Source organism: Brachypodium distachyon, chromosome 1 (genome assembly GCF_000005505.3).
Source record: "Brachypodium distachyon strain Bd21 chromosome 1, Brachypodium_distachyon_v3.0, whole genome shotgun sequence".
Lineage (NCBI taxonomy): Eukaryota > Viridiplantae > Streptophyta > Magnoliopsida > Poales > Poaceae > Brachypodium > Brachypodium distachyon.
This window is the reverse complement of record NC_016131.3, coordinates 55,554,707-55,579,971: the sequence shown is the minus strand read 5'-3', so window position 1 is coordinate 55,579,971 and position 25,265 is coordinate 55,554,707. Positions and strand designations below refer to the sequence as shown.

At 43.3% G+C, this 25,265-nt stretch overlaps 4 protein-coding genes across 13 annotated transcripts; 2 read left to right on the top strand and 2 right to left on the bottom strand.

Annotated features, from left to right (window-relative positions):
• Positions 1 to 1,990: 1,990 nt before the first annotated feature.
• LOC100831369 (histone deacetylase 15) lies at positions 1,991 to 13,364 on the bottom strand. 10 transcript variants are annotated; one of them, XR_729829.3, is made up of 18 exons: positions 13,169 to 13,364; positions 12,046 to 12,555; positions 11,840 to 11,933; positions 9,689 to 9,747; positions 8,683 to 8,758; positions 8,252 to 8,316; positions 8,074 to 8,129; positions 7,780 to 7,903; positions 7,520 to 7,645; positions 7,371 to 7,421; positions 7,137 to 7,205; positions 6,094 to 6,202; positions 5,667 to 5,746; positions 5,007 to 5,089; positions 4,471 to 4,516; positions 3,856 to 4,024; positions 3,038 to 3,354; positions 2,310 to 2,446 (listed from the first exon to the last, which is right to left on the bottom strand). XR_729829.3 is itself a non-coding variant. In XM_024463596.1 (18 exons), the coding sequence occupies exons 2-17, from the start codon at positions 12,526 to 12,528 to the stop codon at positions 3,642 to 3,644; spliced, it is 1,752 nt and encodes a 583-aa protein (XP_024319364.1). In that variant the 5' UTR covers positions 12,529 to 12,555; positions 13,169 to 13,364; the 3' UTR covers positions 3,360 to 3,488; positions 3,596 to 3,641. The 10 variants fall into 10 exon arrangements, 8 of the variants coding, with proteins under 8 accessions (XP_003557557.1, XP_024319365.1, XP_010228343.1 ...); XR_001405274.2 differs by lacking the exon at positions 2,310 to 2,446 and adding an exon at positions 2,664 to 2,755; XM_024463596.1 differs by lacking the exons at positions 2,310 to 2,446; positions 3,038 to 3,354 and adding exons at positions 3,360 to 3,488; positions 3,596 to 3,703.
• A 3,300-nt stretch (positions 13,365 to 16,664) lies between these two features.
• LOC100829764 lies at positions 16,665 to 17,363 on the top strand. The gene is made up of 2 exons (XM_003561348.4): positions 16,665 to 17,016; positions 17,104 to 17,363. The coding sequence occupies exons 1-2, from the start codon at positions 16,718 to 16,720 to the stop codon at positions 17,240 to 17,242; spliced, it is 438 nt and encodes a 145-aa protein (XP_003561396.1). The 5' UTR covers positions 16,665 to 16,717; the 3' UTR covers positions 17,243 to 17,363.
• Positions 17,364 to 17,578: 215 nt separating this feature from the next.
• Positions 17,579 to 21,349, top strand: LOC100829455 (ankyrin repeat-containing protein At5g02620). Its single transcript, XM_003561347.3, has 3 exons — positions 17,579 to 18,471; positions 18,879 to 19,435; positions 20,238 to 21,349. The coding sequence occupies exons 1-3, from the start codon at positions 17,769 to 17,771 to the stop codon at positions 21,039 to 21,041; spliced, it is 2,064 nt and encodes a 687-aa protein (XP_003561395.1). The 5' UTR covers positions 17,579 to 17,768; the 3' UTR covers positions 21,042 to 21,349.
• Positions 21,350 to 21,629: 280 nt separating this feature from the next.
• Positions 21,630 to 25,265, bottom strand: LOC100830762 (syntaxin-132). Its single transcript, XM_003557507.4, has 12 exons — positions 25,113 to 25,265; positions 24,217 to 24,321; positions 24,055 to 24,111; positions 23,831 to 23,879; positions 23,633 to 23,721; positions 23,455 to 23,528; positions 23,327 to 23,369; positions 22,654 to 22,740; positions 22,475 to 22,552; positions 22,316 to 22,396; positions 22,135 to 22,200; positions 21,630 to 22,054 (listed from the first exon to the last, which is right to left on the bottom strand). The coding sequence occupies exons 1-12, from the start codon at positions 25,128 to 25,130 to the stop codon at positions 21,893 to 21,895; spliced, it is 909 nt and encodes a 302-aa protein (XP_003557555.1). The 5' UTR covers positions 25,131 to 25,265; the 3' UTR covers positions 21,630 to 21,892.

Sequence of the window (25,265 nt, the reverse complement as noted above, 5' to 3'; positions counted from 1 at the left end):
CAATGCCCGTGTTGATGGAGAAACCTATGCGACGGCATAACAAACCTAAGAAGGCAAAAGACTATGTGGTGACTCTAGAAGGCATGTCACGAACCTTTATGTCTTTTTTTGCTACATTATTTATTTATTTTTCTTCATTACTAACTTTAGCACTTCTATGTGTCAGACTATGAATGCCCCTCGATGATTTGTTTGTGATTTAACGTGTCAAATCCGAGCTAAACGAAAAAAAAATAGTTTGCATCGAGGACTCATTTGAAAAAAAAAGAATTTTTTACATATTTTAACACTCGAAGGATTCGTTGGCGATGAAGCAAGTATATATAGTTTCACGGAAAATATTATTTGAATTTGAGTATCTATATTATCTTGTAATAACCACTGAGTATACATGAAACTGTTTAGATCATAAATGCATACATATAATGCAAAACTAGCAAAGAAGCTCTACAAGTGAGGTCAGGTGGAAGGGTGTTCTTATAGAAGAACTACAAGTTGATACACGCAACAAAGATGAACAGAAGGTACGCCAGATTGGATTCTTTCACTCATGCTCTCATAGAAATTCCCACGTACTCCCTCCGTCTCATAATAAATGACGAAATATTACATGTATCTAGACGCTTTTTGGGTATAGATACATACATATTTGGGTAAACTTGAGTCGGTTAATTGGGAGTATTAAAATTGAAACAGCTTGCTTTCTACCGGATAAGGATTATATGTAGCATCACCGTATCTATCTACCACTCCCTCCATTTCATAAAGATTGGCATGAATTTGAACTAAGCTAGTTCAAATCCGTCCCAATCTTTATGAAACGGAGGTATTAATGTGCAAAACAAAATTAAGAAAAAAAAAGTGACTTTGAACTTACCAACAAGGCCAAACGATCGGTCTCTGCATTTTCTTTGGCGAAATTTAATGTGGAACTGGGGCAAAAAGAAAGCACACATGAAAAAACTATGACACATCCAAAATTTTGCACAGAGATTAAACTGTTGATCACCTGTCGTACCTACGTGGCGGTTGCCGTAGAACAGATGCCCGAAGCTTCTGACTGGAATTCGGTTTCGATCGCCGGATCGGAGTTTCGCTGAGCAGCATCAGAAACGTCGATCGAACTTGTATCGGAGACGCCGCAACGGAGGCTTGTACCGGAGAGCGCGGCCTGCGCAGGCGATGGAGGGAGCGGAGGAAGCTGCGCCTGCGGCTATTGTGCGCGAGATCTGCTCCGAAGAAGTGAGGCCGGAATCAACCGGGCGGATCGCTGCCGCCGGTAGATCGAGCGCAGGTGCGCTGCGGCGCTGCCTCGGGGGTGGAGGCGGCGGCACCGGTTCCTTTTATGGCACGTCTTCAGTGGGCCGACCATTAACGGAGTACAAACAGTTTTGAGGCCCAATACGAAACTAAACTATATAAAGCCTAGGCCACCCACACTGCCTCGTCTTCCTTGTTCTTGCGCGGGGGGATTTTCCTCCCTCCCTCCAGTAGAGATTCTTCTTCGTCATCCCTGTCTCCCTCATCTCTCCCCACCGATGTTTCTTGGCGCGGTATGCCGGTACAGGAGACCGGAGACGCACTTGGGGTAGAGCGAGAGGAGGCGACGGCGAAATACCTTGCTTCCCTTCCCTAACAGTAAAATACCAGAGCAATTGTTTTTTTTTTACCAGTACCAGAGCAATTGTTTACCAGGGTGCAAGCTTATAAGTCTCCCAAGCGGGGCCTAAAACATTTCAGAGTCAAGTAGTGGAATGAATATGCAGTAGCATATGCAACATCTGACCAATGTGATAAGAGACTCATGTAAAACTAGCTTGAAATTATTTTCAATTTCTTCTCTTCAGATGGGTTATATTAATCGCTGAACCTGGTGATCACCGAAGTGCAAAATCCTACCAGGCTTGCTTGCTACTGCCAGAGTTAAGATCCAGATTGGAAATTTCTAACATTTGCTGTGAACCAAAAAACCCAGCTGCCGTGCATGGCATGATCACACAATGAACGGAGGATAGTAAATTTTTGATGCATTGCTAGCACAGCTGCTACATGTCGACAGAACAGAACTGCTGTCAAACTTCGCTAACACATGTCAACAGAACATGTGAAATTTCATCTACAATCAATCAACGACGGCGATGATTGAATTGTTCAGTCAAAAACTGGCTCAGCATGTGAAATCTAATCTGCTTCATGAACCTCCAGTCAGCAAACTATGCAAACTATACTATTCATGTCAAGAAGACCAGCAAGGCCGCTTAGCATCCCTTCACAACCTAGGATTCTGTTTCGTCAGTCGATTTCCAGTTTCCTCTCAGTTTGATCTTTCTTGGACCACGACCCTCGAACAGTACTTCGTAGAGAAGCCTCTTGCTTCCCCATTTCCACCAGACTGGCCTTGGTCCTCCTGAAAGCATCCTTCTCTTCAGCTTGCTTCCCCCGTTAACTGGACAAAAAACATACGTATGTCGATTTACAGGGAAAAAAACATAGTCGAACAACTAATCCTCAGATAGCTTCTATGTCATATGCAGAGATAAATTTATATGGAAGTATGTTGTGATAGGGGTTCACATCCGACCCTAAATCGAGACAAAATATAACACTGCATCTGCCATACTTGTACTCTCACCTCTTGAGTGTCTACTGCGCACCCTAGGTCCTTAGCCAAAAACCAGCCCCCAAAGGCTGCAAGACATGTTATATCACGAAGTCCGCGAAGCTTCAAGACATGTTGCAGCATTAAGACAGGAAGCTACAAGACATGGTCCACGAGGTTACACGATTGTTACAGGAGTACAGGACCACGTCCACAATGCTGCGAAACATGCTATAGCACCAAGTTGGTAGAGCCACAATAAATGCTACAGCAAGACCGCAAAGCTACAAGTTATGGTCTGTGAAGGAATTGGCGTATCAAAGTTCTCACCAGGGCAAAACAGGATCTACGCATGAAGGTAGAAACAAAAGGACCCTCCTGGGCCACAGCATGAACTTTTAGAGATGCAGACTGTAAGCTAAGGTACCAACAGCACACCTGCGGTGTCGACCCAGGCCGGTTGAAAATGGCATCAAGTGGAGCAGCACCAGACGACGTACAAGCGAGGAGTCACGGAACAACAGAAGAGCTGCACAGCCTGCACATATCTGAGTCCCTTCTTCCGCTTGTCCCACACTCAAGAGAGGAACCCTGAGATATCAGTCGCAACCTGATGGTAGACGTTGGCAACCACTGGCATCGGTTCCCTGCTGTCCGGGGACACCGCGGTGTCAGGGAAGGAAAAGGCTCACGGCGCCATCCCACGAAAAAGTTCTTGCGACACATCCCACGACGAAGCTCTCGCGACACACATTCTGCGATAAAGGTCCACGACTAATTACTCACGGCGCACATTCCAGTACAAAGGTCTCCCAACATTCTGCGACGAAGGTCTTGCGCAGCGGTTGTTTGAAAAGAACTCCTGTCTCGATCCCGTGTGCGCTTTTGGCTGGTCCTTGTAAGTAGTAACCAAATCAGGGTGTCATATATTTACTGTTTGGGGTTTACCCGCCAGCAAAATACAAGTCAGATCGACGAGATCAAACATCCTACTACCTGTATCAACAATAACCAGTATGTGACGATGTCCCACAGCCACAATTCAACAGCAAGGTTGCCTACGAATCCATACTAAAGCTTGACTGCATCCCACCTGTGCCCTCTCTATTTGCATAGTGCATCGTAACAACAAATGTCATAATTCATGGACCCCTCGCGTCCATCTTCTTCCCGCAATCCTCTGTAGCACCCCCCAGGGTGCACAAAAGTCTAGTTTACTAATTCAATTAGATGCAATGCTGTTTGAGTTTCCTTACCGTATTTGGACAAAGCCAGCCCCTGCTGTGCCTGAAGTGATGCTAATATTGGAACCAAAACTGGCCAATATTGTTGCTGGATCTCCAGGACTTGTAAAACAGTCTGCATGCCCTCCTTTGATGGTGCAGCTGCTCCTTTACCGTAACATGGACCATCACCAAGTAGGACCTGCATGTGTTAAAGTATCCTCGGGACTTAGGGTCAATGAACACTACCTTAACATCATATAAATCACAAATGATCTCTCAGCTGTAACGGTAGAAGCAGATATATGCATTATACATGCATTCAACAACAAACAGAGGATGATAATGTGAAAGCACTTAAGTATCAACGATATACAATTCCCATTTCTATCTTGGCATTCTTGTCAGACTATAAGTCTATACTGAAACAATTGCAAAAGCGTGGTTCTTGAACTTTGGATGCCAATGGGCACAACATTTTGATTTCTTGAAGGAACTATTTGATGTCCATACGCACAGAAAGGTTTGATTTGTTGACGAACTATGAAGATGCTAGGTGATGCCTAAGGCTGATTCCAATTAAACATATTTCTGATATTTGTACACCCCATCTTACAAGAACTGGATTTTGTTGCAAAGAATGCAAACCTTAACAACTTCAGTAGCCGATGAGGATATAGACCTTAGATTGTACCTGTACATCAACGACAGCAAAGAAAATGTAAGTATGGATGGGGACTTTTCAAATAAATAAACCTGCACTGAATTTGCTTTATTTGTGCAACAAAATGGAAAAAGAAAGAAGAAAAAAGAAAAAAGTTTAAATCTAAGCATGATGCTAAGCATATCAGTTTCCACCACAGCCCGATACTAGTTAAGGAAGCATCCAGGCAATCATCTCCTGTGAATTTTGATCCAGCACAAGTACATCTGTCTCACTAACATTAGATAGACAGAAAAACCCGTCCTGGTGATATTACAAATTTTGTCTGCCATGTCAACACGAATGAGACCAAAAAAAATCATGGCCATGACGGTGACAGCAGGTTTGGTCTGTAACTTAAAGGGTAGAAGTTACATATCATAAATCCAGCTTTAAATTCCAAACGGTTTTTACATATTTTTTGAGAAATTCCGCAGAAATTCCATATTTACATAAGGTAAGAAATTTTTTTGGTACGTACCCTCCCTCGAGTATAATCAACAATCTTCCTTCTGAGCAAGTAGTTAACATGGATGTCATCTGAGAGTACCCAGCAGGAGTAACCTATTAATGATGAAGTTAAATCAAAACTCCCATTGGGTTGATGATTTGGTGTGCATTTGCATATCAACAGAAGAAAGAAGTACCTAGAAGGACTCAATTGGCAGATAAGCATGAAAAAGCTGACGTTGGGGATTTATTAAAAGTTTACTGCCCAATCTATCTTTTGGGAAATTCAGCAGAGCTATAAATTTCTTATTTGAGTAAGCTCTACTATTTATAACAAACTATGAAAAAACAAACTAAACAGCAATCATGCCATCCATACAAATGAGCTCATCCCTTAAGAAGCAAAAGTGATATATAGGCTGAGACCTACTGACATAGTTCGGCAGTTCAATGCAGTCTTAAATAAAATACATACAAGCATAACCTACGAGTTTCAAATCTAGCTTCTGCAAGTGAAAGAGGCCAAAGTCTGTAGCATGACATAATAAAAGCCTGAAGTCTGTAGCATCTACAAGCATAACAATTTTCATATATAATATAATGGGAACATAAAAGGTTCTAACAGGAGAAAGCCCTCTGCATAAGTCTGAAGTCTGAACATCAATTTCTAATCAGAAGGAAGAAATCTTACATCACAACAACCCAGAGGATCACCCCTTGCTGCATCAAATCCCGCAGATACAATTGTGATGTCTGGGGCAAATTCTGCAGCTGCATCAAAAAAGAAAACACACTAAAATGAGAAAATGCATTGTGGACTCAAATATCCATATAAAACAAAAGAATGGGGGTTAACAAAAGAAAATAAATCAGGTGCCCATGATGCTCACAAAAATCGGAAAGCAGAAAAGGAGATAGATGCCATACCAAACAAGAAAGTCTTCATTCCAATGGGTGCATATATTTGGTACGTGCTAGATTTAAAAATGACAAGTTTTGAAGCACACAAAGAACAGAATACTATAATTACAAAAACAAAAATAGCATGGGCTGATCTCTAATTGGAAATTTAATGAAACTAACTACCAATATCTTAATGCCACATTTTCAGTATTTACCTATTGGAAGCACCACGTGCTGAAAAGCAAAGATATAGTCGTCATCTCCAACACCACCACAGCTCCAAGGTATATTGACCGAGAAACCTTGACCATCCAGAACTCCCACCTGAAGTGATATACGTGCAAGATATGAGAAATAAAAAATAAACTATCATGAAGTACAAGTATTAAAACTTGAACAAATCTTTGATAAGAATGGAGTCATGACAACTGTCAAAAGAGACAACACAAAGCAGTGGTGCTGCCAGACCTGAAACCCTGTGAGGTCAATTCATTCAAACTCTTCATAATTATATGGATGTCTGCTTAAATACTTAAAAAAACTCGGGTGTAGAATGGCGCCTGCCGCCTGTCCCAAAAAGTCCAAATTTAGTTAACAACGTATCGTTGGGTCCAATTGGAATGGTACGAATATGTTTATCTTTACTCTTATAAAAATCTGAGTTGGTGGTCATTCATTCTATGTGGTAAGTATCACGATTTTCAGATTACAGTTGATTCGAGATATAATAAGAAATGGTTGGTATTTAACACAATATTGGGGAATATGAGGGCACAAGCATTTTAAAAACTCATTGTAATGTAATACATAATTTTATTTCCGTGCTTTACGTGCACGCTAAATGCACGTGCTTTTCTACGCTAAATGCACGTGCTTTTCTACGTGCACGTGCTTTTCTACACTAAATGCACGTGCTTCTCTACGTGCACACTAGATATCCATCGTTCTAACTTTTTAATAATGCTGATAGCTACTGACCCACTGTGCGACATAGTACAAGTATTCAAACCCATGCTCAAATTCCCAACCGTCGGACAGTGCTGGATTCACTAAATCTTGTCAGGGCATCTCACTTACAAACAGACAAGCAAAGTTGGATCCTAATACAGTGGTTAGCTAGAACATGTAAGTACAGTCGATAAGTGAAAATAGCTGTCTATATTGGATATTTATTCGTTATTCGTTAGAACAAATAGCCACAAATGCATTTGTTTGTTCCAGTTGTTCAAAATTGTCCTAAAACATAAAAGATGGCCACCTCATGTGCTGCTCCAGTTCCAGGGTAGAAGTTTCCATCCTCATGGCGATGTAATGATATATACAAGACCTGAGTAAACAAAAGAAAAGCTTCCATATAAGAACTGCAAATCTGGAAACCAACAAGCTCATTGTAGTCAGCAATCAGCTATGACATGCAAATGGAAATATATTAATAAGTACAGATAATAGCAGTACCATGAGAGAGAGAGAGAGAGAGAGATGAGAAACTCACTGATTTATTCCCTTCAAATATCTCTTGTGTGCCATTGCCATGGTGCACATCCTGCAGTAACAGTTACGAATATGAGAATGATTTACAGCCTTTTGTATCTGTTGGCATTAAAGGGGGTATATTATATGCAAATTTGTAGCTAGCATTACCCAGTCAACTATTAAGACTTTCTTGGCACCTGCTTTTTGTGCTGCTAACGCAGCCACTGCTGCATTGTTGTGAAGACAGAAGCCCATGGCTTGCTTCACCCCTGCATGATGCCCAGGAGGTCTCACCTGTCCTCCAGTATACAAGGTCAGTAACATGTACAACAGACAAGCAGAGTAGATCCATAAATAACTCACGAGTGTGTCATGCTGTACTGTGCAATTAGAGAAGAAAAATTGGATATGTGATCATCGGACAGTACCAGTGCAAAGCCATTGTTGACACGCCCAGACACTATCAAACTGGCAAGATCAGCACACAAGCCTGCTGCAAGTTTGGCGGCACGTGCTGACTCTTTGTTTGCGTAAGTATCCGAAGTGAAGTAGCTACACATTGACACCAGAATGATGTTATGACAAGGAAACTTTCCAGGAATGCTAGAACGCAAAAATGTCAAACAAGCTGAACATGCATTTATTCATTCATAAAAGGTAAAATACAAAACTAGAGACTGTAATTACAATGCCACTTCAAACAACAAGTAAACAAGCAGTACCTGTAAAGCATGTTCTTTGTCTGCTCGACACTTTCAACATGATCTGAAGTATGGACCTACAGTTACCACAGTTTGAATGTACCAAGATTATCAGGAAGACTGAAGTGAACAATCTATACTGCGGGTACAAATGGCAACAAAAATAATCAATCTGTAAAATAAGTTGCCAGTCTCTTACCATTAGGAGTTCCTTCTTTGTGATTTCTCGAGGAGGTACCAAAGCACATTTTGAGGGAAATATTCCTGAAAAATTGAAATACAGGTTATTGTTTAACTTGATAAGTACTAGAATAGAAGGTCCATTCATCAAGCCAATTTAGTCAATATGGTTGACAGGATAATAATGTTTTCTTTTTGGATTACACTGAAGCCTGATAAAACAGGCTATTCATCAAATCATAAGATCTAGGTAAACGTTTGCACAAGGCTAGATATATGACAGAACTTCTGCGTTTTCACAAGGCTAGATATATGACAGAACTTCTGCTCGGAAGTGTTCTTTTTTTAAGTAGCTTTTTCTGAATGTACAAAACTGACACTCGCCTAAATTAGTAAACTAGTAATTAATCAAATGAAAGAATAAATGGCATAGTTAATGAGAATGGGCACCTGCAGCAGCAAGACTAGCCGCGATTGCACGAAGGCGGTTGGGTCTTTCTGGATGTGGGTTTGGTTTAATTTCTACCTGATAGCATATACAAATATGAGAAATCAGTTCAACAGAAATTAAATAAGCCAAATGATGATAGAAAGAAATACAGTGGGACAGAAGAACAGAACTCAAGAGGAATCAATGTCTCAAATTAACTAGTTTGTGAAAGAATATTGGTAATCCTACGGAAGAGAAATCATGTACTTTGGCTAACTGGATGCAAACAGAGAAACCGATGCCCCATATTGCAATATTAAGTACTCTTTAAAAAGAAATGAGTATTTTTGGAGTTGCTTTAAACGAAATGAAGTAATGAACCAAGTTGATTAATTGCAAAATTAGTAATATAAAGTGTGCTTATTCATGTTCTTTAACTAGCACAACACCCGTATGTTGCTATAGACTAGAAAATACATTGCATATTTAAAATGTTGGACTTCCATTTATTGTCTCAGATCAGATAATTCATATCCATTCTCATCTCAATGCTTTGTGCCAAATCAACAGGAAGCACGGTCTAAAGGTGACAGACCGCTGCCACCAATTGAGATCATTATTAACTAGCACAATGGCCATACGTTGTTAGGGACTAAAAATGTTCATTACATATTTAAAGAATGCTGTGCTATCATTTTGTTGTCTCAGATCAGATAATTCATATCCCTTCTCATCTAAATAGTTTGTAACAAATCAACAGGTGGCACGGTCTGAATGTGACAAACCGATGCCACCAATCGAGATGTCTATAGGAGTAAAGATGTGTTACGAATAACTGTTTCCCAGACACAAGAAGCAATCAAATGAAAAGGTTTTCACTGTCACCACAACTAAGAGCAGATGAGATTTATTCCCATCATAGAGATAGAAAAAGGACGGTCACCTTTGATGCAGGACCACAGATCCAAACATTAAATCATACAATCAGCTAGCTCAAATCACATAAATCATAAATTGATAAATTACCTCACTGTGGAGCAACATCTGTTCATCAAAACCAATTGCTGTAGAACCTGGTGGCAATGCTGCATAAACAGCACCACCAGTCAACAAGTCGTTCAATACACATATGCACATGAAAAATTGATGCAGTGGCACACATTCAGTTGCTTTAAACTACCGTGCTAGGCATAAATATATTGCATGAGTGTGAATGGCACAACATTACACCTCCTTCTCCATCATCATTCAAATGTTTCACAATTTCCTTATGGTTGTGCATTCAGTTAGTTTGGTTCACTTCAGCAAGTACGCTATGGTAGCACTTTGGTAAATACGGTATGATACCAAAATATGGTTTGGTTTCAGTAAATACCTAAGTATTTCATTAAGGTTTCAGTAAATACCAAACTAACCAGAATTGGTGAGGTTTTAAAAGTAAAGCGTCAATATTTTCATTGTTTCTATATCTATGCAGTGTAAATGTGCAATGTTGACTGACTAATCAATCAATAGCGTGAATATTCCCTCCATTCCCTAAAGGGGGACATTTTAGTTTTGTCCTAAGTCAGCTTTGTTACATCTGACTGTGTTTATTGATAAAAATATTAACATCCACGATATCAAATCAATACCAAGCAACCGATAGATCCACCATAAATATGTTTTCATAGTGTGTTTATTTGGTGTTGTAGTTGTTGATATTTTTTTCAACAAACGTGGTCAAATATAAGAAAGTTTGACTTTAAGACAAAACTATGCCGTATTTCCAGAAATGGAGGGAGTATGATTCATTAACAGCGGTCAGTCTATTACCAGTTGACCACACACCGACACACCAGGCAACAGCTGAACAGCCATGAGCCATCGGTGTTAAAAGTTGTCAAGTTTAGCACATTGAACCTACAAGTCCAAGTTAGTTAGCTAGTAGCTACAAGCCTACAACTTACTGCGTCATCACTAGCTCAACCAGTATATTCTTGACAGCAACTAGTTCAGCTAATAGCATCATTCAGTGTCTGTCTCTTGTGACTTAGTGAGGATATGCCAGGCGAGCAGCGAGCCAGGCCTTCACGAGCTGTGTGGTGTGCGCCTGTGAAGATATGCTGAGCGAGCCACTATTGGCTGTTGGACTGGGCCAACACGTGAGTAAATTACATGAATTGGTAGCTGAGCCCAAGAGCACGGTAAATCAATTTATCCCCAAAATAACCAATCCTAATCGGTTTGGAATTTTCATACCACAACGAATACCATATACACTGATTAATTAGCTTTGGTTCAGTACTAATATGCACAGCTCTAAATTTCATTTAATATTGCCATTAAAAAGGGGAGCTTTCATGTAAGCAAGAGCAAATTGCACTGCATTATGAAGTCTGCTAATTATACAAGAGGAGGATTCAGATTGGAAGGCAAGTTTTTACAGCCAGGGCCCAGGGGAGAAGGATGCAGCTGGCTTAACAACCAGTTGACCACGTATTTGGATAGGGATAAGGAGTACGTTCTGTTTGCATTTAACCATGACACTGTTCCAAAGTGTAAACAAGTCGTCAGTCAGATCTATGGATCAAAAGATGCTCCCTTGGAAAGAAATTGTGACAGAGAGTATTGTCACTATGTTGCTATTTCAATCAGTATCTTGCATGGCCATCCTTTATCCACAAACAGAAGTCATGCATAAGACATTTCTTATTTCTATTTATTCTTTTTAGCTGAGTCCAGGGAAGCTACAACTCAATTCAAATTAGTTGTAGCTGATCTTATTATATAGGGTGTACTAGGGATCTTTTCTATGTTAGAATTTGGTTTCTTAGTCTAATTATGTATTAAGGTGTCAAAAGCATTACATGGTCCAGTTGTAGTTATGCTATTTCAGTAAAACTTCAGCTAGCCTTATTGTCCTTGGTATGAGATTGTGAAGGTGAATTTCATCTAGATTCTAGAACTCCCTAGATATGTTCATGGTCTAGTAGCAAAGCCAGCTACAACCTACAAATTCAATAAGAGGTTATTGTCATAAGTTTCAGGGACGGGATACTACAATAGGCAAAGAACATAGGAGTTCTATTGGGCAAAAACAAAAACAAAAATTGCACGAACAAGAAATAAAGGTATATATGATACTTGATGATAGGCGGTAGTAATTAATAAACATTGCTAAAGTGGAATAAATACCTGTGTCAGCAGATATCAAAGCTGCCTGTGCAAAACTAGCTTGGAATACATCATATCCAGCTAATACCTCAGATCCCTTATGATCATTGCAATTCTAGGGTATGAGACCAAGAAACAAGTAAAAAAATGTTATTTGATGCACTCAAATACAATTTCTAATTATCTATATATGCCATGGCTCATCACACACACAAAAAAAAAATTACCTGGCAATGTGTAACCTCATCCATGTTGGGCATTGTACAGTTCGTGCAAAACCATCTGTTCTCAACTATGCGAGCAGAAGGCTCCCAGTCAATATCATCCTCCTCTTCATCGTCAAAGAAAAACAGATCATCAAGGGTATGTCCAGCTTGGTCTCTGTCAGACTCTTGCTGTAAATCGCAAGCCATGGGACTTCCATTTTCTCCATGAAGACAACCAGCACAATCATAGTCTGCACTGTCAACATGCCCCGATTGTGCTATAGAACCTTTGGCTCCATCTACCAAAACAGCACCAGCATGATCAGGATTAGAACTGCACGTTCCATGGTTTTCTTTCACGGAAACACCATTCACTGCAGCACGAGATGGTTTTCCATCACCATCGCAGCTTTGAAATTTGTCATGGCAAGCTTGGTCAGATACACGAGCATGGGAAGGTACCCCACCCTTTTTGCTGTTAGGTGGTCTCATATCGGATGCCATCAAAACGCATCCAATGAACGCTCAAACCTGTAACTTGAAATACAACAAAGATTAACAGACAAATACATTGAGCTGAGAAAGAGGAACCGAGCATTATTATTCATTAAGACGCCAATTAGTACGGGTCACCTGATCTCAAAGGCAAACAAGAATAACTAATCGTAACGCCATAATTAATTATGAACTGCTGATTCGACATAACCACAAAGCACAGCAACAGCCCAGCAATACTTCCATCGCGGACGTACTTCTAAAAATGCTGCTGCTGCTGCTTGTTACCAAATGTATCCAAAGATACGAATAAATCGCATCTACAAACATTACCGTGCGATCTCGCTAAAACCTTCCGAAAACCACACCTCTCTCGAGTCTATTAAAGTCAATCAATTACACAGCATGATCAGCTCGCGCCTTGCCAACCGCAACACCCCCCAGATATTATAAATAATCCTTGCAAGGTTCCCTCTGGAACACGGGCGGAGGACCCAGTAGGGCAAGGTAGGGCGGCCGCCCTACCTTGATTTTTGCCTCAGTTACGAATTGGGGAAGATTATGAAACGGGGATCTAAAGGGCGGAATCCGTTCGTGGGGCGATGAGAGGAGAAACGGTCGGGAGCGAGAGAATCGAAGGGAGATTAACCTGCGGTGGAGGCGCTCGGAGGAAGACGAGCTAGGGGGCTCGGGCGCTCGGCAGCGTGATGAGTGGCGGCGCTTGCCACCCAAAGTCAGCCAGGTCCGATCCGCGGTGCGAGGGTCTGGGTCGCTCGGCAAGGAGATAAGGATTAATTCTAAGAGAAATTATTAAATCGTTACCGGATGTACGTTTGGGTGGTCCTTTTTGCATTTGTGTTTCTATGTAAAATAAATCTGTAAAATTTTAATTAATTTAACTCTGAATGCGGTGATAACGATGACTTGCCAAGCTATGCATTTGAATGGGGTCTGAGAAAGACGTCGTAGGAGGCAGTGACGACGGGTCAATTGTCGTTTACATCGGCGGCCAGTTTTCAACGACCGTGTGAGGTGGTGTGTGTGGCGTTCCAACGTGATTTTGCGCAATCGACAACGATATAGCCTGCAAAGACGGGTTCTCCGGAAGACGCAACGTCTGCACTCTTAGTTATTTTGGCTATCTACTGTTGATGTCCATGTATAATTACTCATTGGTGTCTTAATTGTCATATATTTACTCGTATTTCTTACTTAATGAAAGTTGATAGAGAAATCATCTTACTTAATGACATTTGATATGATGATCATGCCCACGTGGTGTATTATTGTTTTATGAGTTCTGATTTTGACAGACTCACATGACTATGTTTCAGATTGTGTGGCTATTTCACATAAGATAGCATATCTCTCGAAGTATGGAGAAAAGGCGTTGTTTATAAGTCAAATATCTACTTGATATTTTTAAGTCGGCATATATGAAGATATCTTTGGAATCAAAATATAAATATAGTTTTACTCTTATAAAGATTTGAGTTAATCATCTGTTCACCCCACCGAAGAACTGTTTGCAAATCATAATAATTGTTGTATATTCTATGTTATAGATATTTGTATTACGATCTTTCAATTATGATTGATTTCACATAATATGATGAAAATTAATAATTAACATAAATATCAGTAGACGATATATCATAATATGTAACAATAAAAAAATGCATTATAAAAACTCTAAGAAAACCAAATTTATTAAAATATATTTTGTAAACTTAGAAAAATATTAAATTTAATATCTATATTAACTCATGGAGTTAGGATAGGAATTCGCCCTACCTCAAAATTTGTCCGTCCTCTGCCAATGCTCTGGAATCAGACACTACCCAGCACCACTACCCCGCTCCCCAGCCCACCCACTAGCTGCAGGGACCTCGCAACCACGGAACTGAACACCGGCAAGGCGGCCACGAAATCACCGGAGACCAAGCGTGAATCGCGCAACTGACTAGTGTAAATCAAATCAAGTAAAACCCTAATCCCCGGACGCGTGGAATGGCGGAACCGCGACAGAAATTGAAGGACTCCTCGGGAGATTACCGGAGGAATTGCATGGAGAGAGCAACCTGGAGCTGGAGGCGATCCGTCGGTCCGGGCCGGAGGCGGCTGCTCTCGCGGGGTTTGGGGGGTTTTGGAGAGTCGCCTCGCGACGCTCGGTGGGTAGCTCCTCCGTGCCCGTGCTCCGCTCGGATCGAATGGTCGGGTCAGATCAACCCCACCTGCAATATCTGAAACTGTTTTCCTGAGCCCACCTGTCAGTGGAGCTCCTGGGAGTTCCTTTATTTTCACAGGAGCTCTTGGGAATTTCTTTAACCTTTTTCCTTTTTACAGGAGCTATTTGGGATTACGGCTCATTGAGCGGGGTTTCTTTTTTAACCTAGGTAAATGCATAGTCAGTCTTATTAACTTGAGGTGCATGTGCAGATCCGTTGTGAATACATGTTAAAACTTGGTAAATATGTGCATTGGTGGTCAAAAATACGAATCCGTAAGATTTGTACGATGACGTGGACGTCCACATAGACTTGATGACCATCAAAATTTTGCAAATAACCCCCTCCTTCTCTTCTGGTCTCAACATGGAACCCATTCTCTACACCACATCCTCAAACACGAGGCCGCCCGTGGCCATGATAGGCTCGTCGGACACCTTGCCAGCGTTGAAGTGGCGGATCACGGCGCCGTCGTCCTCGTACTCCATGACTATCTGTAGAGCCTTGTGGAGTGCATCGTGGAGCTTATCGAGTGCGGAGGCCACCGCCGGGTGCTTCGCCGCCTTCGTCGAACAAGGGTAGGTAGGTCGCTTGCGCCACGATGTCCCGGCAGCCCTCTCTGTTTCGCTTCGCCTTGCTCGACGCGGCACTGATGGCGATGACGAGGCTGAACATGGGCCTCATCACCACGGTCACCGCCACATTGGGAACCATCGATCTCGGTCGATCGGACCTCTCTGCTGCTTGCAATATCCTCCTTGCAGCAAAGAGGGGGAACGAGTAGGATAAATTAGTTTGCTTGATTGAAGTTTCCGACAGCGCCGCGCTGACGCATATGCCCGAGTTCGGATAAAGGTGGAAGTGGAGATGGCCAGAAACCTAGCCACTGTCGTCGGCAGGCAGCACGAGCCTCCGCCGCTAGAACCCTCATCTTCACTCGGGCATAGAAAGAGCCGGTCGAGAGGTATCTAGCCAGCGCACGGGCCGGTTGGTCGTGTGGGGAGAGGAGCAGCCGGAGTCGGAGCGACGGCACGGCCGCCGATCGAGGCAGCAACATTGGCGGCGCGGGGGTTAGGCTGGAAGGGGGATTTTTTATGCATACGTACTCTTTGCAGTTTAGTCCTAGGAAAATAGAAGGGAGGGGCTATTTGCAAACATTACATGGCCGCATTTCTGTGTGGGCGTCCACATCATCGCACAAATTTACGGATTCGTATTTTTACCACGAGTGCACAAATTTGCCAAGTCGTAACACGCATTCACTGCGTTTTGCATGTACAATGACTAATCTGCACATACGCGCCAAGTTAATAGATTGACAGTACATTTATCTCTTTTTAATTTTACAGGAGCTATTTGGAAGGGTCGGCTTAGCAGAGAGAAGGCGGTGGCCGGAGGATTGGGGACATAACCTCTGCTTCTTTTTTTTATCTATTGGGACCTAATTTTTCTGGTTTGATGTAAATCGACAATGATTCTAAAATGGTTAGATGAGCCATGATCTTTTGATTTGGTACTATTGATAACATGATTTGTATTTTTGCTTCTCAGGGTTAGAATCAAACTTTGGAGATAAAAGTTTACATGTGATGGCGCAAGGATGATTCGAACGCACGGTTGCAACGCCTCTTCATACATTGCAGATACTAGACAGGAGATGGAACCATGGTAAGGACCGATTTGATAGGAACAACGCCTCTTCGTACATTGCAGATGCTAGACAGGACACAGGCGCAATGGACCAAATTGCGAAACCATCCTCACGCATTCTGCTTCAGCTTTTGATACTTCTAGCCCTCTAAAGAATACTTCTTCCGTTTTACACGTGAAGCTGAGAAACACATCGGAGGTGCTTTCAGCACAAGGCCAAAGGGCTTGTTCACCTGGCAGGCAGCAGGCACAACGCCCCTTATCTCTATCTGTTTTTATAAAAACACCCCTTATCTCTTATCTCCTCTCAGCGAGCCAGGATGCTACTACGCCCAGTGCCAGCAGCAGGAGCGGCGGCCGTATCCTCACCATCCAGCCGCGTCTCGCCGCCGGGAACCCCAGCCTCCCAGCTCCGACGACGTCGTCCGTTTACCGTCCAGTGCGCGCCGGGCGGAGCCAACAGCGGCGCGCCTGACGCTGCCGCCGCCGCCGCGAAGGCGAAGCTCAAGATCGGCTCGCCGATCGTCATCGTGGAGGAGCCGCCGATGCTCAAGACCGCCGCGTCGGTGCCGTCGCTCAGGCAGAACGACGGCCGCGTCAAGCCCGGGGACGTCGGGAGGTAGGCAGCACTCCAATTCAAATCCACTTAATTCCTCCCTGCAGCAGACGCTCAAAATCGTTGTCTACCCTGCGATGCGTGGCTCAGGATCATGGCGCGGAGGCCCAAGGACGTGTGGGCCGTGCGGCTCGCCGTCGGCACCTACCTGCTGGACGGCAAGCACTTCAAGCCCCTGGATGTCGTCCAAGACCAAGGCGTCAGCGATGACCAGACCCAGGACCAATGAGCTTCTTCTATACCGGCAACAAACGGCAAAATGTTTTTTACATGTTGCCATTACTGGTTGCACAACTGCAATAGAAAGATGTTAAGATTCGGGATTCAGGATGCACAATCGCGTTTTCTCATTCGCCAGTTTCGACCGCTGTCAAAGTTAGAGCATACGAAACTCGAAAACGAATAGCAGCGCCCTGTCAGGGGCAAAACGAACGATATGGGCTTTGTCTTGTCGAAACAGACTCCATCCTGTTCTTTCGCTTCCGATCCGAGGAAAAAGTATGTCGAAGAAAGAAGTTTCCTATCCCCCTTGGTAGAACAGAAAAAGAAAGGAGAGTGGGACAAAATGGAAACTATATCTTACATGGCCTCCAGCTGTGGGTCGTCTCATTTTCCATGAACAATTAACTGGTGTCGCAACCGAAGCGAAGAAAACAAAGTAAACACAGATCAAGTAGAGTAGTACTAGAAAACAAAGCAAGCATCCCGAGTAGAGTAGCATTGCAGAGATTAGACTTCCTCCTAAGTAATCAGTCATGGCGGACGGTCTCGCCGCAGCGGTGGAATCCGGCCCTGACCACAAGACGACGCTCGACGCGGAGTGGTTGCGAGTGCTAATCTCCGGCGACAAGGCCCGCGTGGAGGAGCTATTGCGCAGAGAAGAAGAACAAGACGAGCATGGTGCCGACGATGGGCTCCAGCAGCAAACCGATGATGGCCAGGTCGCCATAAACGTCCCTGGCGCGGGCTCCTTTCCGATTCTCGGCGTGACGAGCAACGGGAGCACGGCGCTGCATCTCGCCGCCGGCCGCGGCCACGTGGAGCTCGCCACGCTCCTCTGCGACAGGGCGCCGTCGCTGGCCGCCGCGCGCGACAAGCGCCTCGACACGCCGCTACACTGCGCGGCCAAGGCCGGGCACGCGGGCGTGGCGGCCGTCCTCTTGCCCAGGGCCGGAGCAGCGCTGCTGGCGAGGAACCAGACGGGGGCCACCGCCTTGTACGAAGCGGTCCGGCACGGCCGTGCAAGCTTGGTAGATCTGCTAATGGCGGAGGCTCCCGAGATGGCATCGCTCGCTACCAATGATGGCTTCTCGCCGTTATACTTGGCGGCCATGACTGGCTCGGCGCCGACGGTCCGGGCGTTGCTTCGCCCGTCGGCTGAAGGAACACCGTCGCCGGCGTCCTTCTCTGGCCCCGCGGGACGCACTGCTTTGCACGTCGCGGCCAGTGTCAGCAAAGGTATCCATGGTTTTCAGTTTCGATTTCAGAAATATTTTGGCCGCAGCTGTAGTTACTGAAATTCAGTGAATTTTGATTTTCATTTCAGCGAAATTCTCACATGAAATTGGCTCCAAATTTGAGATTTTTTGACATAAAGATGTGAAATTGATTTGAATTTGTGTGTATGGTCGAAATACTTTGACCAAAAGATAATTATTTCGGCATCCACTATGACCACTGAAATTTTTGAAATTTCATTGAAAGTGAAAACCATGCCGTACTAGCACCACCGAATAAGAACCTTTGGACTTGAGTTATGATAGTTGTTTTCAGCATACAGACTCCTAAATTCAGTAATTTTCTCTTATTCAACGAATGGAATGCATCCTCCTTTCACCTGCTGACAAACTACAGCCTTCAAGCAGAAATAGCTCAAGCTATACTGGGCTGGGAGCCACAAGGCCTAACTTTGCTAACCAGAGCTGATTCGTCAGGGAGAACGCCTCTCCATTTCGCAGCGCTATATGGAAAACTTGATATTGTTGAGTTATTCCTACAGCATTGCCATGCTTCTTCCCTCGAGCTAGCCAGTATTTCTGATAACAGCGGATCATCTCCTCTGCATATTGCTGCTATGGTGGCGGAAACCGGAATAATTGATGAGCTCACAAAAGGATGGCCCAACTACTATGAACTGGTCGACGATAAAGGAAGAAACTTTCTTCATCGTGCTGTCGAGCATGGTCAGGAAACGGTGGTTCGCCACATTTGCCGAAATGACATGTTTACCATGCTGTTAAATGCCACGGATTCTCAAGGAAATACCCCGCTCCATCTGGCTGCCGAAAGTGGAAATCCAGGGATTGCCAGCTTAATATTGGCGACAACAAGTGTGGATATGGGCATTACCAACAAGGATGGCCTAACTGCTGGAGATCTTGCTCGTCGTGCAAGAGCAATCGGCCTTCGGCGCTATTTCCTGGTAAAAGAGAACTCATTGCGTTATCACTATTATTTTTTGTCCTTTATGCTTAGTTCTAACATCTGATATTAGTACTAGTATATTTCTTATTTTCTCATAAACTTAGCTTTAATTTTTTTGACTAAGGACAAAGCTATAACATCCATATTTAGAAGAGTATATTTTCCTTCCCTCAACATCAAATGATCTCTCAACTTTATTCATATACTGTTTCTCCCTCAACTATTAAAACCAGACATCAATGGTTCCTTACCCCTGTCTAAAGTGTTTTTGGTGCCAACATGGTGTCAGCGTGTCATGTTGGCTTAGATTTCTTTTTAGCTCTGAGTCAATTTGTTTTCGCTTCAAAAATCAAGAAAAAACTGCATTAGACCCATGCCGGCAGGAGGAAATGTGACAGTGATCGTCAGCACACCCTCTGTCAGCTATCAGGGGTTGGGGTTCAACCGGACACTCAACCAAATGCCAACATGGCAAGTCGGGTGCAAAATCACGACACATCGGCACTAAAACCCGTTTCGTACGTGATGATAAATTATTGGTTTCCTGCTTCGACAGTTGAGTGACGAAAAGTATTAAAAAAGGTTACTCCCTCCGATTCATATTAGTTGTTTCAAATTTGTCCAAATATGAATATATCTATACCTAAAAAACGTCTAGATACATGTAATATTTCTATAATTAATATGGATGTAAAGAACTATTTGCATATTTTTTAATAAGCTGAGCGACGAAAGATTCAGAATCAGAGGTACTGTTTGTACAGTACTACTAATTATCTTTCTTACCTTGTCCTCCACAGAATCCGCAGACTGTTTTGTACAATTGTCTACGTTGGTCGAGAGCGCCCTTTACTTTAGAAGGAGATCTTGGTCTTCAGGTGGACAGAGAAAAGGACAAGATTGCCCGTGCCAAGAAAGAAGAAGAAAATGATAACATTGCCCCCGCAGAAGAAGAAGAAGAAGAAAAGGATAACATTGGGGAAGCCAGAGCAATTGCATCGGTTCTGATCGCCACCGTGGCATTCGCGGCAGCTTTCACCGTGCCGGGGGGGTTTATCGCCGACGACCGCGCGCGTGCCGGGACAGCGGTACTGGGCAGCAGTTTCGCGTTCAGGGCATTCGCGGTGTCGGACACCATAGCTTTCCTCTGCTCCATCGTGGCCACATGCTTCCTCATATACAGCGGCGACGCGAGAAGGATTCCACGCAGCAAACATAGCTGGTACAGGCGCTGGACCTCAGGGCTGGTGCAGGCGGGGGCGCAGTTTCTGATTGCCGCGTTCGCGTTTCAGCTCGTGCTGGGTGTCGCCGTCAACCGCTGGCTCATCGTCTTTGTGTACGTCGCGTGCCTGGCTTCAGTGCTCATCTGCTTCCCTTCCGCTTGGGTTCCATTGAACTTTGGCGTGGGGAAAGCGATATGGCGTCGAGCCGGATGGAGGGGCCTTGTCAACATACACGAGCGCCCGTCGACACTGCCAGAATTCTTTCATCTTTTCACCGACAGCGTCTTGTATAAAGCTCTTAGGAGGCCATTGTTTGCTTTGCTCATCTCTGCTATGTTTGTCGCCGCAATCGTACTCAGTATTGCTCTGCCAAACTACTGAGCAGGAAATGTCATATGCCAATCCGTCAAGAACTAGCACAGTACTCATGTATTGGTACGGACCAGAAAATACATTACATTTTTTTTTGAAAGAAGAAAGAAAATACATTACATGTTCGAAAAGAATGTTGCCCTATTATTTATTACGTATCATAGGTTGTATAATTTCATATCCGTTCTCGTCTCAACTATTGAGGTGCCAAAATCAATGAGTGACACGGTCTAAAAGTGACCGCCACCACTAATAGTTGCATTGGAATTTTTTGGTACTATATATCCATAACTAGATTTTTTCCTTTTCTTTCTCAATGTTTTAACTAAATTTGGATATGAGACATTATATGACTATGGTAGAAAGATGAGTTGAAAGAACAACCAAGTTGCTCATAACCGTCGGCACCCTACCTGACTGTGCATCCTGATTCCTTCTGCACGAAGTACTTTAAGCCCCTGGATGTCGTTCAAGAGCAAGGCGTCAGCAATGATCAGACCCAGGACGAATGTGCTTGTCTAAAACCAGCAACAAATGGCAAAATGTTCTTGCACGTTGTCATTATTGGTGCACAACTGCAATAGAAAGATGTCAAGATTCAGGAATCAGGATGCACAATCGCGTTTCACATTCACCAGTTTTGACCAATTAGAGCATATGAAACTCGCAAACCAATAGCAGCGCCCAGTCAGGGGGCAAACAATATGGGCTTTGTCTTGTTGAAACATACGTACAGGCGACAAAGGAGTGTAAATCGGCCACAGAACTACACACATTGCACAAACAGATAAAGAAAAGAAAAAAGCGATATATATATATATATCCCGAGAAGATCTTCGGTTTCTGTCCGTGCTCAGGCGTTACTTCTTCCATGGCTGGATAACCGCGAGGATAATGATGGCCACAATGACAAGGAGAAGGATGATGGCATAGCACATCCACTTCCTCGAGTTCTTCTGCAGCTTCTTTGCGTTCTGGAGAGCACCCACACCTTGCTGTATGTGGTTGGTGGCATTTGAAACCTTGGAACAAGACAATGAGATGTTAGCAACATTCAGTTTGCTTGCTTCAAATAACTGTTTGTAACAGCAGCGACTCATACATGTGTCTCTATGTGGTTGATCATATCTCCTTGAGCCTCAACCAATACTGCCATATCCAGGAATATCTACATGGCAGAACAAAGCAAATAGGGAATTATTAAGACATTCTATCTCATTGTATTCACATGTCTGTGAAGTAAACTATAGGATTACGTAAGAGCTAATGCAAATAAAGGTAACCTGCTGCAACTCCAGAAGCTTCCTCTCTAGATCCCTTACAGCATCATGTCGTTCCTGTATCTCAGCTACGGTATCCAATACCTGGAAAAGAAAAGATCATCCTGATGAGATTTTGATGCATCCTCCCACAATTAGTAATGACCATGTCATAATACAAACCTGGCCTCTCCCCTGCTGTTGGACCGCATCTTTGAAAATTTGTTCACTTCTCCCAGTCTCTATTAAATCGTCAATTGTCTGCAGGTTCCAAAGCAACAACATGAGGCACAGTATAAAAAAATCATAGCGAAGCAACATACAAATGTTAACCATAGATCGAAGTTGTCGCAACTATTTACCTCCTCATCAGGGCGATTACCAGTTACTGTAAACACCCTTCTTTCAACAACTTCACGGTACTCCTGACGGATTGATTCTCTCAAAACCTGTGTCAGAGAGTAACACGATATCACTCACAGAGTGCAACATGTTAAATGTAATCCACAACTTCCTCCAAGACATCTGAATGATAGCAGGTACTCATACTATCATAGCAAATAAGAAACACATGGCTCTTCTAGAATCTTAACATCGAGGGGTTAATGAAAGTGGGATCATTAGCTAAACATATTTTTTAACTTTAAGAAAAACATACAGGTACCAATGAAGCCACTTCCTCTTTAATAAAAAGCTAGGTGTTGATTGTGAAGGCCAGATTGTCCTTGAGTTCCTCTTGGAGGAGCATGCATCGTTTGATGAATAAAGAGGTACTTTACGTGGTAAAAAAAAAGCTAGATGAGTAGATATTCAGACTTATTATACTTGGATGGTCCATATGCATGCGAAAACAGAGTGATTTCTCCCTGCTGCTCGAAGAAGCATATAAAAATAGCCAAAATGGAAATATGGACTAGTTTTAAATCTTCATTGTCTGCTGTATTGAAGGACCATTTTGGAAAATATTTAATCACAGAGCAGGAGAATCATCACAAACATGGTATATTCGGTAATCCAGCTAGGGGAGCACAGTACCTGAAAATCATCCATCCGTTCCTTCAATTTCTTTTTCACTGCTCTGTAGAGATCAGCAAGTGTGGTTGGTCAGGAACAACTAATTCAAGCAGGCTCCCAATCAAACACACAAATCAACAGTAAATTACCCAGTGGTCTGCTCTCTTGATCGATCTACCGCAGACCCTTTACCGCATCCAGGTTTCTGCCTATTTGATAAGTTCTGTTTCACAGGGGCATTAAACAATAAGGATGCCTATCTTTTAACTTATGCAGATATTACTAAGAGAGAATGCCATCCATAAACACAGTCAAGTGAAAGCATACATCTTTTTCCAGTTCATCAACTTTGGTCTTTGCCGTACGAGCAATTTTCCCCACTTCATCGATATCTTTCTCCATCCGTTGCTTAATTGCTATAAAAAAGTATCGTTGCATCTGACCATAAGTAATAGTGGAATTTTCAAGAGAGTGCACATTCATTTTGGATAAGGTTTAGCTCTGCTAAAGTACGCAAGTTCTCACCTTTCATGGCGCTTGCTTTTGTAACTGCTTTTGATTCCTCATTTGCAGTCTGCAAGCAACAACGAGGTGTACATATTATATAAATTGTATGGCTTTGATAAATTCATCAAGGAACTTATTACTGGGACACAAGATTACATTGTTGCAACAAAAATCTACATCAACATAGGATAAGGACCAGAGACAGAGATAAATGAACAAGATTGGAGTATAAATGAATGGACCTGGAGCTTAGTCAAGAGATTCGTCAGCTTAGCAATTAGGCCCTCGATTCCATCAACCTGTGTATGAAAGCATCATATCATTAATCTGAAGTGCGAAACTGGAAACACAGAGCTGTTACACAAGGCAAAGACACGTAGACTAAAGAATTTCATAAGCAGCACCTTTTTTAAGAAACCTTTTAAATTATCTGAAGCATCAGCCTGATGCATTCCCATTTCAATGTCCCCATCTCTTGAGGAATCCCGCCGAGGAAGCTCAAAGGAATCCTACAAAATTGGAATGTTTAGAATAGGTAACACATGTACTGCAGCACTTGTACCGAAGAAGGCAAGATTTTTGTGAATCCAATCTGACAAGCCAAATGTGCTAGTTTCACCAGCTCAAACTAACAGGATTGTGCCCCAGGTGACATTATTATAACCATAAGCCTACATTCATAACAGAACAGATAAACTGCCAAAGATATTCGAGCTGTCATTTTCCAAATTCAAACACTTCCTTCCCGTCGCAAATCATCCATAATTTATGACATAGTGCACAAAGAACCAAAGATCCCCAGAAGACCGTTCTGGAGTTTTCCGGCACATCAAAGTCACAGAAATTCATAACTAGTTATTTTGACTGTTCCAATAACTACTGTCAGCTTGACCATTATGAGTGTTGAACCCAACAATCAATGGAACCGTAACCATAAAATCAAACCAAAATTTACTCCAGGCTAAGCAGAAAGCTCAGATAAAATCAGAACGACCGTCCTTGAACTGCTGCACATCCCGGTGAGTTACAAAAACAACAACCAGCCCACAGCTCCTCACACAACACAAACAAGCAGATCAAGCGCAGCCGACTTCGAGCTCCTAGCGGCAGACCAGCGTCCTTCCCCGAATTCGAAGCCCCGTGCTGGAGGGGGGAACGGCGAGAGGCCCCGCTCAGATCTCGAGCTGGCGCGCTGGATCCCCCGCCACTCGGCGAAGCAATTAAGGGAACCCGCGCGAGAAGATCAGAGGAGAGGGAGGGAGGCAGAGAGAGAGAGGGAGGGGGGCGTGGGGGGACTTACAGTGAGGAGGTTGTTCATGGCGGCGCGGCGAGGAGAGAGAAACAGGCAGACGGCAAGGAGAGAGAGAGAAAGAGAGAGGTGGCCGTTGTGCCGTGAGAGATACTTTTAAGGGCACCAGGCAGACTTAAGCCGGACGCCCTCGTGTGCTGCGGC